This window comes from Elephas maximus, chromosome 22 (genome assembly GCF_024166365.1).
Source record: "Elephas maximus indicus isolate mEleMax1 chromosome 22, mEleMax1 primary haplotype, whole genome shotgun sequence".
NCBI lineage: Eukaryota > Metazoa > Chordata > Mammalia > Proboscidea > Elephantidae > Elephas > Elephas maximus.
Genome location: NC_064840.1, coordinates 9822414 through 9834471, shown reverse-complemented (window position 1 = coordinate 9834471; position 12058 = coordinate 9822414). Strand labels below are relative to the sequence as shown.

At 44.6% G+C, this 12058-nt stretch overlaps 1 protein-coding gene across 13 annotated transcripts in view; it reads left to right on the top strand.

Moving 5' to 3' along the window:
- ATXN2 (ataxin 2) overlaps positions 1-12058 on the top strand; it is a 119680-nt gene that overhangs the window by 101428 nt on the left and 6194 nt on the right. For 5 of the 13 annotated variants that reach the window (XM_049866797.1, XM_049866796.1, XM_049866794.1 and 2 more), the window contains 4 exons: positions 5-58; positions 6413-6558; positions 7163-7390; positions 9570-10629. In XM_049866797.1, the coding sequence (XP_049722754.1) occupies positions 5-58; positions 6413-6558; positions 7163-7390; positions 9570-9905 (764 nt within the window). In that variant the 3' untranslated portion in view covers positions 9906-10629. Of the gene's footprint in view, positions 1-4; positions 59-6412; positions 6559-7162; positions 7391-9569; positions 11416-12058 lie in introns of those variants that run through there. The other 8 variants (XM_049866793.1, XM_049866790.1, XM_049866791.1 and 5 more) reach the window with 5 other exon arrangements.

Below are 12058 nucleotides of genomic sequence, written 5' to 3'. Positions count from 1 at the left end.
TCAGCATGTCCCAAATTACCATACAACAAGGAGACAAGCCCTTCTTTCTACTTTGCCAGTGAGTTGGGTTTTTTATACTAATTTTAATTATACGGTAAAACACTTTTTAAAGAATACGTGTTAAGGGAGTAGACTTGTTGAACAATATTTTCCTTGTGCCAGACAAAAGTATTAAAAAAAATATATATATATATATATATAAAAATCATTTAGAATTTTAAAAAAGGAAATAAAACCCAGCTTAAGAAAGCTGGAGTTAATAAATAATTCACTTGTTTCAGAATTAATTTTTGCATACCAAGCAAACATGACTATTTTGAAAATGCCTAATATTTTCCTTTTTCAGAGAAACTTCCTGAACAGCTCTTCTTTTTTTTTTTTTTTTGTACCAAGTCACAAGCTTAGTATAGTTTTTTTAAGTGTCCTGGTAAGAAGAAAATTATCCTTACCACTATTTTTAATAGAATAAGGTTGATGAAATACTAAAGGAGAAACTTTTCCGAATTTCAGTCTTTGCATGAATGAAGGATTAAAATATTCAGGTAGCAGACACCTCAGGATGTGTCGTCTTGAGCTTATGCAGGAAAGCTGACCTAGCCGCTAGCCGCTTGGGTTCTACCAGCACAGCCGTGGCAGCGCAGGCTCCTTCTCCCTGCCTGTGAAAACGCCAGTGGTTGCACCAAGGTGGAAAAAGTTGGTAGGACTTAGTTTCAGAAATGAGCTTGTGTTTTCTCTGTTTGTAGGTCAGTACTCTAATGAGGCTAGTCGTGGTCTTTGGTATTTGCATAAGAAGAGCATCTAACTTGGAGAAACCCAGTAGAAATGAAAATAGTTTTCCACTGTGTGAAATACTGTATTCTAGAACATATTTAAGATTAAAATTTTTATGTCAGGGACTAAATTTTGAATTATTTGGAATGACTCAATGTCTAATTTTATTAAACGCCAGATTTAAGAAAGCGTTTAAAAAACATGTTGATCTTACATGTTTATTAATGGGGCCATGACTTGGTATCCAAAAATAAGTTGATAAAAACAAGGTATATGCATATTATTTATTTATTTGGTGCTAGGAAATGTTAACAAATTTAATCCTTTAATAGATGCTCTTTAAAAAGGAGTCTTGCTGTATGTATATACTATTAAAGGGAAACTATGTGATTACAGTTTGTTAAAAGACAGTGTCGTAACTCGATTTTATTATGTACTCAAATGGAGGTCTCAAATGTAGTTATCCTCACCATCTTACTGTCTCTGTTAGTAGTTTGGGAGTCAGATTCCTGGTAAGTAGCTAATAACAGATCCTTAATCATCACACCTAAGCATTAACTGCCTTAGCACAGCTTCCCCTAAGAAGGGAGTATCAGTGTGTTTTAAAAAAAACTAACAGGCTGCTACTTGTAATTTAATTTGCTGCTTCGTTTTCCCCTGTTGTTGTAAGCCGCATTGTCATGGTTTCATCCAGTTGCTTTAATTCCCCTTCTAAAGACTTTTCAGCTTTCCTTCACACTTCTCTTTTTCTGAATTTAACATTGGGTTGAAAAGTTGGAAGGTTGTTTTGTGACCTTTTTAAAGTTTTGCAGTGCTGGCAATCTCCCATGACTTGTGTATCCAAGGTCAAAATGACAAAACCTCGTTACAAATTAAACACACAGCCTTCAGGACCGAATCTGCTTCAGTAAAATCATGGCTTAGGAAAAAGGGTTTGGAACGTGGTTAGTGTTGTAAGGACTTGACCAGTGGCCTACTGAGAATTTCAAACGTTTATATCAAGAAACAGCAGGAGGTTGAGGGGGACTTCAGGACCAGGTGTGGTCCCTGGCTTCATTTGTAATTAAAACAGAAAAGCAATACTTCTTTGATTTGCTTGACCTGATCCCGCAGATCTCATGAAGGCCACTAAATTTTGATCAATAAAAGTTTAACTGACAGTAGCTGAATCAGAATTCCAAAGAGAATTCACTTTGTTGTTTAAGCACCCTGGAACCTTTAGCGGCAATGAGCACAGGGAACAGAAGGGGTGAAATAATTAGCTTGGCACTTAGCCCTCTGCTGGCAACTTCTTTCCCCACCTTCTGTTACGTTGTTTCTCTTACCCTGTCTTGGTGTCTTGTCTCTGTCTTCCCTTCTAACCTTTCATTTCCCTCCTGTCTCACCTTTGTTTCACTCTTAACTGGCCCTTTCAAGCTACTAGAATATATTTTTGTTACTAATATTGAATTAAAATATAAATTTCACATTTTTCCCAGTAAGCTACCCAGGTGTTGTATTTGAGGGGGGAAACAACTTCCTGGATAAGGTACTTGCTTTCATATCTGTTAAGCTAGAAGATGAACAAAGGAAAAGATTTCTAGGTAAACCTGAAATTTTATTTGTAGTTTATGATACATGTATTGCATCTGCTTGATTTTTTTTTTTATGTCACAATGCCTTGTAGTGTACTGGTGTTTAGGCAGGGAGAGGATGGGTGTTTTAAACAAAACCATATGTAGATTTACTCAGTTTGGTTTACTTGAAGCTCGTCCTGTGCATGCAAATTAGAGCATAGTTTAGAACATTGTATTTTATAGCCTTGAAATATTAATAGAGTCCTTTATTAGATATGCCTGTAAAAAATGCATAGTGAAAAACCTTTCATCTTTAATTTTCTCTCCAAGGAAATAGTTTCAAATTTCTTATGTTTTCCTAATTGATGAATAACTTAATTATAAGACTTTATGGACATCATTATTCTCTTTGCAATGGCTTTGCTTTTATGTGTAAATATATATATACGCCACCCATCTAGTCTTTTTCTTTATCCCTTTTTTATATTCTTAATACTTTGCTTACGAGGTAATTAAAAGTAAAATTTAAAACTTTTCAGTAAAAAAATAAATCTTGAATAAATGTTAAAAAAAAAATTAGAAGCTATGAGATTCTGTGGAGCTCTGGTGGCTCAGTGGTTAAGAGCTTGGCTGCTGAGCCAGGGGGTCAGCGGTTAGAATCCATCAGCCGCTCCTTGGAAACCCTATGGGGGCAGTTCTATTCTGTCCTGTCGGGTCACTATGAGTCGGAATCGACTCAACAGCAGTGGTTATGGGCTTAGGAGATTCTATACTGTCTTTGTGAAACCCCATAAATAGAATTTGGGATTTGGAAATTGCTTTTCCTCAGATAGATTTAGTATTATTAAAATGAAACATTTAAGAAGTGTCCCATGGGGAAGATGGAGTTTAAACGCTGATGACTTGAAAATAAGGCAACGTGAATGACTCTGGAGCATCACTGCCCCGTAGAACTTGCTGGGAAGTGTTTTACAGACTGCTGTCCAGTACGGTACCCCCCAGACTTGTGGCTGTTGAGCACATGGAATGTGGCCAATGCTACTGAGAAACTAGGTCTGTAGTTTTTTAATTTAAATAGTTACATGTGGCTAGTGGCTACTGTATTAGCACAGCTCTAGGTAGATGTTAGTCTCCTTTCAGACATTTTGAATTTTAATTAGTTTTTCAAAAGACTAAAAAATTTTTACAAGTACAGCAAAGTCAGGTTCAAAATGAATAAACACATATGTTAAATCTTTTTCCTCGTTTACACCAATTCAGTGCCTAGACAGTTTTGAGGAGCTGAAAGTAAACTAAATGAGTATAATGGTGCAGGGTGGTGTTTTAGATTGAGTTAAAGGAAAGAAGACTCCTCTCACAGACTCATGGGACTGTGATACTCAAGAAAGCACTTAACACATCAGTTTTCCCAGCTGTCAGAAAACAGTCACCGACTCCTCTTAAAAATACCCAGAGGGTGTGTTGCCACAGTTTTCCTTATTGATACAGATTTTCTACTGTACGTCAACTCTTGTTAACTTAGTTGCACTCATGCAGAACCTGTACACAGACCAACAAGGCAGTATTTCAAACAGAACAAGGGGATACTGCATGGTTTAAAATCAAGAAGGGGTGTGCGTTAGGGTTGTATCCTTTCACCATATTTATTCAATCTGTATGCTGAGCAAGGAAACCCTGGTGACATAGTGGTTAAGTGCTACAGCTGCTAACCAAGGGGTCGGCAGCTTGAATCTGCCAGGCGCTCCTTGGAAGCTCTATGGGGCAGTTCTACTCCGTCCTATAGGGTCGCTATGAGTCGGAACCGACTCGATGGTACTGGGTTTGATTTGGTTAGGTTTATGCTGAGCAAATAATCTAAGAAACTGGACTATATGAAGAAGAGCGTGACATCCAGATTGGAGGAAGACTCATTAACAACCTTGCTTGCTGAAAGCAAAGAGGCCTTAAAGCACTTACTCAGGAAGATCAAAGACTACAGCCTTCAGTATGGACTACTCAACATAAAACCAAAATCCTCACAGCTGGACCAATAAGCAACACCATGATAAACAGAAGAAAGATCGGAGTTACCAAGAATTTCATTTTACTTGGATCCATAATCAACATCCATGGAAGCGGCAGTCAGGAAATCAGACGACACATTGCATTGGGCAAATCTGTTGCAAAAGACCTCTTTGAAGTGTTAATAAAGCAAAGAAGTCACCTTGAGGATTAAAGTGCGTCTCACCCAAGCCATGGTATTTTCAGTCGCTTCATGTGTGTGTGAAAGCTGGACAATAAAGAAAACCAAAGAATTGATGCCTTTGAATTATGCTTTGTGAAGAATATTAAATGTACTGTGGACTGCCAAAATAATGAACAAATCTGTTTTGGAAGAAGTAAAGCCAGAATGCTCCTTAGAAGCAAAGATGGTGAGACTTCGTCTCATGTGCTTTGGACATGTAGTCAGGAGGGAGAAGGACGTCATGCTCGGTAAAGTAGAGGGTCAGTGAAAAAGAGGAAGACCCTCAATGAGATGGGTTGACACAGTGCTGGAACAGCGGGCTCAAACATAGTAATGATTGTGAGGATGGCGTAGGACCAGGCAGTGTTTCATTTTGTTGTATATAGGGTCGCTGTGAAGCAAAGCTGACTCAACGGCACCTAACAACAATGACATGTTAACTCTTACAGTCAGGAAACTTTTACCAGTGTATAGACAAAACTCCTTTGTTTGATTTACACTAGAGGTTCAAGTATTTCCCCAGCTGTGGTGTTGGCAGTGGACGCACAGATGATCCCAGCACTGGCTGTTTGCCTCACCCTTGCCTTTTTTAAGAGAGACATTTGCACTGGGAGATAACCAGTTGGGCTGGAGTGTTGGTGGTCCTTTGCTTCGTATGCCTAACCCTCCACATAACATTGATGTGGGACACACCAAGTCATCTGTGTTTAGTGACTACCTAAAGCCTTGCCTCTCTCACTGCTGGAGGTGTAGGGTTCGTGATCCCACAGCAGTGCCTGCTTCTCCCTGACCCATCCCCCGTGTGTCCGTATTTGCTAACATGTTCTGTGAAGACCAGGAGGAACTGCTTTGGAATTATTTGTGCGTGGGCTCAGCTTCTAAAGAATCTTAGGATTACTGTCTTGAGAAAAGACTGGGAGTTAATGCGTTGTTCCAACTGTATCTTGAGAAGACTGTCCTCAGCTCATTGGGACATCATGGGTAGGTTTGTATCGTGTGCTGGTTGGTAGTCATGGGAAGCAATGAACACAACTTACTGTGTTTCGGATTCTCGAATTGCTGTTTTTGGAAGACATGAGCAGATGAGTTTCTACCTCTTCTCCCCGCTTTGTCCCAAGGGTTGGCCTTAGCGGAGACTTACTAAGAATTGGTTTTTGGTTCTTATCTTTAATGAACAAACTGTCACCTAAACTGGCCCATCCTATTTTCTTCGAAGTTCCTCTAGCTAGTGAAGTCCCTTCTAAAGGGCTGGGGGCTCTGAAGGGGCTGATTTTCTTACATAGCTTAGGTAATGTCGTCTGTGCTATTCTGTAAAGCAGAGGCCCCAGGGGACAAACTAAGTGACAGAGTGGCTCCTCTGATCAGCCAAAGGAGGTTTAGATCATTTGGCCCTGAAGATAGAGCCCTGACCCTGGCACATGTGAGCAGAGATGACTTGTACCACCCTCCCTTCCCACCCTGATAGCGTCTGTGCCCCCTGGACACTGCCAGCTCCAGGGCAGTAGCATGGTGAGGTTAGCCCGATGATGGCCTTGACCTGAGCGTGAGAGTGTGATCGAGTTGTTTCTACCCACGCTTTCATGTTGCCTGTTCAGGAAAACCTAGTGACGATTTTAAGAGTAAATTCAAACTAACTAGATTTTATAATAAAATGTGTACAGCTGTGTCAGCATATGAATCCAATGCTAGTTTCGTTGTTAAATAATGAGTTTACACTTATTTTTTCAAGAAAATGTATGGAGAGTGGTAATGGTGTAAGTTAGGTGTTTGCACTCATGGAGAAAGCTCAGCTGACGAGACATAGTAGAACAATCGAGATCATCACATGTCGGTGTACACTCTCCTTTTTCTTTCTCTTCAGTTTCCACTGGTTCCCTTGCTCAGCAGTATGCGCACCCCAACGCTACCCTGCACCCACATACTCCACATCCTCAGCCTTCGGCTACCCCCACCGGACAACAGCAAAGCCAACATGGTGGAAGTCACCCTGCCCCCAGCCCCGTTCAGGTAAGGAGAAAACAGAGGCCTTCAGAGACCCTCCTTTTCCGTATTTACTGAGCCCTTTTCAAGTGCCCGGCCAGGTGCTAGGTACCTGGAGATGAAAGCACGTGGCAGCCCTTCTCTCAGGTAACCTGTGTGTGGTTCAGCAGGCTATGCCTCCTGGGGCTTTTAGTCAAATACGATGATTGGGTAAGGTCAATATTGAACGTCCAATTTAACATGTAGTGTATGTAAAGAACTGGGGGGACTTATAATGCCTTGGGACATTCCTATTGTGTTTTGAGGGTTTTTTTGTATTCGTATCTTCAGTTGTGTTTGTTAAGGATCAGCTTTGACATCTGTTCACTCCCGGGGGAAGAACGAGTCTTGTTTTACCTCTGCTTAGTTGAGAGCCTGGAACTGTCAGGCTGAGAGTCAGGCTTCTGGTCCCCAGAAAGGAGCCTCTGGGCAGGAGGCGGCCCCGGCCCTGCTCTGACCACCCCATACATTCTCGCACTTTCAGTGCCCCTCATCAGGGCCTGTTTTCACGCGCGCAGAGCTCAGCTTTGGGTGTGACCCTCAACTGCTTTCTGTAAAGTGTTTTTCTCAATTCTTGCCGGTCGCTTTGCAGCACCATCAGCACCAGGCGGCCCAGGCTCTCCATCTGGCCAGTCCACAGCAGCAGTCAGCCATCTACCACGCGGGGCTCGCGCCAACCCCACCCTCCATGACACCTGCCTCCAACACGCAGTCGCCACAAAATAGTTTCCCAACAGCACAACAAACCGTCTTTACGATCCATCCTTCTCATGTTCAGCCGGCATACACCAATCCACCCCACATGGCCCACGTACCTCAGGTAAACCAGCTTTAGCCAACTTTCTGTCAAGAGCAAGTAGGATGTGAAGGTTGTCAGATCAGCAGCAGAGCCAGAAGCTCTCTGGCTAGAATACCCTGTGTGTGGTGCCTTCACCTGTTCCCTTTCCCTGTGCGGTACATGTGCTCTGGCCCGAAGTGAGTGTTTGTGTGGTTTTGTAATGGAGTCAGTGGAGTTGCTGACTGGTCAGCCCTTAAACGTTTCCCAAGTGAGACCTTAAAGATACCTGTGATTCTGGAATGCAGCCCAGCCCTTCTTTCCTTTCTGTGTCTGCTTTGCTTTGTGTATATGGCCTCATTGCTGTATACACACACGTATGTATACATCCCCCGACCCACACCCCCACACACACACCCCTGAAGCCTGGCAGGGAGGGTGGGCCCCCCTACGTGCTGAGCTCTCTGCGGCCAACCCTGGGCTTGTCAGCTTGAATGTCAGTCTCGTGGGTTCCAGAGACGTCTCGCCAGTTGTGTTCCCTGGCTGTTCATACATCTGCTTTGACCATATGTTGTACTTGAAAGGGTGTGGCCTTGTACATCGGTGCAGTGAGCACCAGGTGTTCTGAACCATTTTTCTTAATGAGCAGCCTGGAGACACTTGGGAGCTCACCTCCAGTGTAGTAAGGTTCTAACGGTGGAAAGGTGTGTGTGCTGTCTCAGTGGTTGCTGTCTGCGTCAGCTGCTGAAAAAGGGCCAGTGCAATCCAGGCCAAGTTGGATTGTCTTCCTGAGGAGGAGTGGCACTGAAGCTGGCTCTAGCACTGTCCTTGTGCCCTCTGGGGCTTGATAAGGGTGAACTGGCTGTATGCGATGGGTTTTTTTTTTTTTTTTTTTTCTATTTTGCTATTTTAACAATACAACTTCCTTGGGTCGGGTCTAAACTAGACCCACCTGATTGAATTCCATTTTAGGTCAAATAGTGCCAGTGAGGTCTGGCCTGGTGTGTCGTTAGGGATTTGTCTCAGTTGGCTCTGACTCTCAGGAGCCTGCCTTGTAGCTAGAGGTTCACCGCTCTGGGCAGTCTGGGTGTCCTCGTCCTGCCAAGTGTAGGTTCTGTAGGACAGCGCACTGCAGTTGATGATGTGCTTTGGATGGTGGGGTGGGGAGCTGGTTTGGTCCGGCATGGGCCAGCGTGGTTTGGCTGAATGAGAGCGTCCTGAGAGCCGGGGCCCTGCAGGCGTCTGGCAGAGGCTGGTGGCTTCGCAGGTATGTGTGGAAGTGAGTTGGGTTCCTAAAGCCTCACTTTTGTGTTTGTGTGCCGAGAGTAAAGGTTACCACTTACAGGGAAGCCCAACATGCCATGGGCCCAATTGACTGTGTAAGAGAGTAAAAATGGCATTTCATTCAAGATTATCGTGGCCTGGACCAGTGCCCAGTGTGGGAGGCAGGAAACAGGGCTCTTCCTGGCCCTGCCGCACCCTGCAGAGCTGGGTCCATCCCTGGGGCTGGCTCTGGCCACCTTTCCATCTAAACAGGGAGACCATGTGGAATTCCTGTCTTGGTACAGGGACACTGGGCCGCCCAGATGGTCACTTCAGATTACCCTTCCTCAGCTCATGGAGCCATGAACTGCTACCTTCTCCTTCTCCATCAGCGGAAAGGGGACCTGAGAGTCTCTCTTCCTGCCCTGATGCACTCTTCAGTGAGCTGTGCTGGTGGGCAGGCAAGCAGCAGGGGGAGGGACAAACTAGAAGAGGTCTGAGTGACCCATAAAAGGGAATCTGACAGTCCCTGCCTTTATGATAACCTGCTTTCCTATTTGAAAGAGGTGTTATCTGTAAAAATACGTGAAAGCCAGACTCTGAATCATGGCATCTTGCCTCATCTTCAGTTGAGAAGCTACCCTTGGCTCAGCAGTGTGATCTTTGAGAGGGCCCCACCTCACACACAGACCCAGCGTCCCAGATCTTGACGACTAGGCCGAGGTCGCCCTGCAACCAGGCTCACTGGTGCCTGTCCCCAGCTTGCAGGATCTGACAGAGGGTGAAGCATGTCTGTAGGTCAACTGATAATGCCCTAGAGAGTATCCCCAGAGAAAAGAAAGGGCCCTGCAGGCCCACCGCTGCCCTTTCCTGCGAGCCCCAGCCCAGTGAAAGGAACACAGTTGACATGTTGTTTAAGCGGAGATGTTGCCTGTATGCGTAAAAGAGCTCTCTGTTTCAGGCTCATGTACAGTCAGGAATGGTTCCTTCTCATCCAACTGCCCATGCGCCAATGATGCTAATGACGACACAGCCACCCGGCGGTCCCCAGGCCGCCCTCGCTCAAAGTGCACTACAGCCCATTCCAGTCTCGACAACAGCGCATTTCCCCTATATGACGCACCCTTCAGGTGAGGCGTGTGTGTGCAGGGGCCGCCGGGGCACCCAAAGCATTCTGCTCGCACAGGGCAAAGGGCAGGCAGGGCCAGCGCTTCACACCCCACGTTGGAGAGCTAGCAAGATCCGTTCCAGTGCGCACAGTAGGGACTGTGACGGTCAGCTCAGTGTCAGGGCCTGAGGCTCCCGGAGCCTAGTCTGTGTGTTCTTTGGTCTCCAGGATTTGGCTTGATGAGCAGCAGCAGCAGAAGTCTGGGTGGCTGGCGCATGCCTAGGACTCAGTTGGCCTTCTTTGTTACGACAGGCTGGACAGGGCGGCGTGTTCCGTCCTGAGGCCCAGCAGTCTGCCATGTGGGGGGTTGTCACCAGAGCAGAGTTTGAGTGGAGCTCTGAGAACACTCCTGGTGCACAGGTGCCGTGTGTGGTTGGTGGTGAGTGCAGTGTCAGCTCCAGTCCACGCCCCGCAGGGAGGCTGCCGTGGCTTTATTCACAGGCGAACTTCTACTCTGAAAGCAGTACTGGTGCTTGGCCTAGTATTTTGGGAGGGGGTACGTTAAGTAAGGCCTTTTTCCTAGCCCATGGGCAAGAAGTCTTGTAGGAGTTTTATCTGAAATGGTTTTATGTCTGACTGGTTTGTTTCTACCCACCCTCCCTCCCCCCACCCCCCCATGCAGATGGGAGGGAAAAAGTGAATTTAATCTTGAGTCTTGCTGAGCTAGCACAAGGATAGTGTACAGTCGTGTGCTGCAGACACTAGGCTCATGTGGTGTTGCCAGTTTTGTGTTTAAATATTCCCTTTTCTTTCTTACAGTACAAGCCCACCACCAACAGCAGTTGTAAGGCTGCCCTGGAGGAACCCAAAGGCCAAATCCCCTCCTCCCTTCTACTGCTTCTACCAACTGGAAGCACAGAAAACTAGAATTTCATTTATTTTGTTTTTAAAAATATACGTTGATTTCTTGTAACATCCAATAGGAATGCTAACAGTTCACCTTGCAGTGAAAGACATTTGGACCGAATAGCGGCATTTAGGAACTTGTGGGCCGTTCCATAATTCCATCTGCTGTTCAGAGTCCCGCAAGTACCCTAGCTCTGCTTGCTGAAACTGGAAGTTATTTATTTTTTAATGACCCTTTGAAAGTCATAAACACATCAGCTAGCAAAAGAAGTAACAAGAGTGATTCTTGCTATTACTGCTAAAAAAAAAAATCAAGACTCGGAACACCCTTTTACTAAACTCAACAAAGGTTCAGTAAATTCTTACCGTCATACCGGCGGATTATTATTTATAAATCAAGTTTGATGAGCTGATCACTGTCTACAGTGGTTCAACTTTTAAGTTAAGGGAAAAACTTTTACTTTGTAGATAATATAAAATAAAAACTTAAAAAAAATTAAAAAATAAAAAAAGTTTTAAAAACTGACATCAAGTTAGTGTGTGTTTGTGTAAGCTTCTCTGTTGAGGAGATGTGATATCAAGCCGGGCGGGCTGAGTGTGCTTTCCTAACGTTCCAGGAGGCAGTTGTCAAATGATTTTTCTTCTTCACCTTTAGTTCTGGTTGAAGGTATCTGTAGAAAAAGCCAAGACTGAGCTATTCTCTGAGGTGGATTAGCAGCGGCTGCAGGAGGAGGAAGGCCGGCCAGAGCTGGGCAGCACTGAGCCCCCACGCCCTCAGGCTGTCGCTGATCCTGTAAGCTTCCTTTTTACTGTCTGCGGAGCCCACATGAGTGGTGCTAGGTGAATGCAGTCTGGGTGCAGCATCTTGTCTGTCTTACCAGTAGGGGGCAGGAGATACTTTTTATAAAAAAAAGACTGTCAAAACTAGAGGGTAGGAAGGCTTGACAAGATGCAGGCGTATACACAGCAGCTTACTGGTATAAAAATAGGCACCTGTTAATGTCCTCATATTGTGGGAGGGGGATCAAGGGGAAAGCAAGTGTCTGAGCAGGGGTAAGGGTCTTGCAGAGAGGCCACAGTCGAAGAAAACAGAGCCGGTAAATATCATGGCAACAAATAAAGGTTCTGAAAACTTTTAAATTCACATAGAGCAATTTGTACATTATAGCAAAATTTGCATTATTCAAGAATAAGTTACTTGTACAGTACATGAACAATACATAAAAATTTGCTAGATACCTTCTGGCTGTAATGGTACAAGATGAATCCACTTTCTGTGTCGTCGTTACAATGTGCTGCTTATTCCGACCACGCACTGGGTGTCAGATGTGTCCTTGTTAGGAGGCAGTGGAGAACTGTCAAGTCCCTCTCCTGTGGGGGCTTAGAACTGACATCTGCAATAAGAGACTTAGCCCTGAATGAAAGTATGAAGGGAT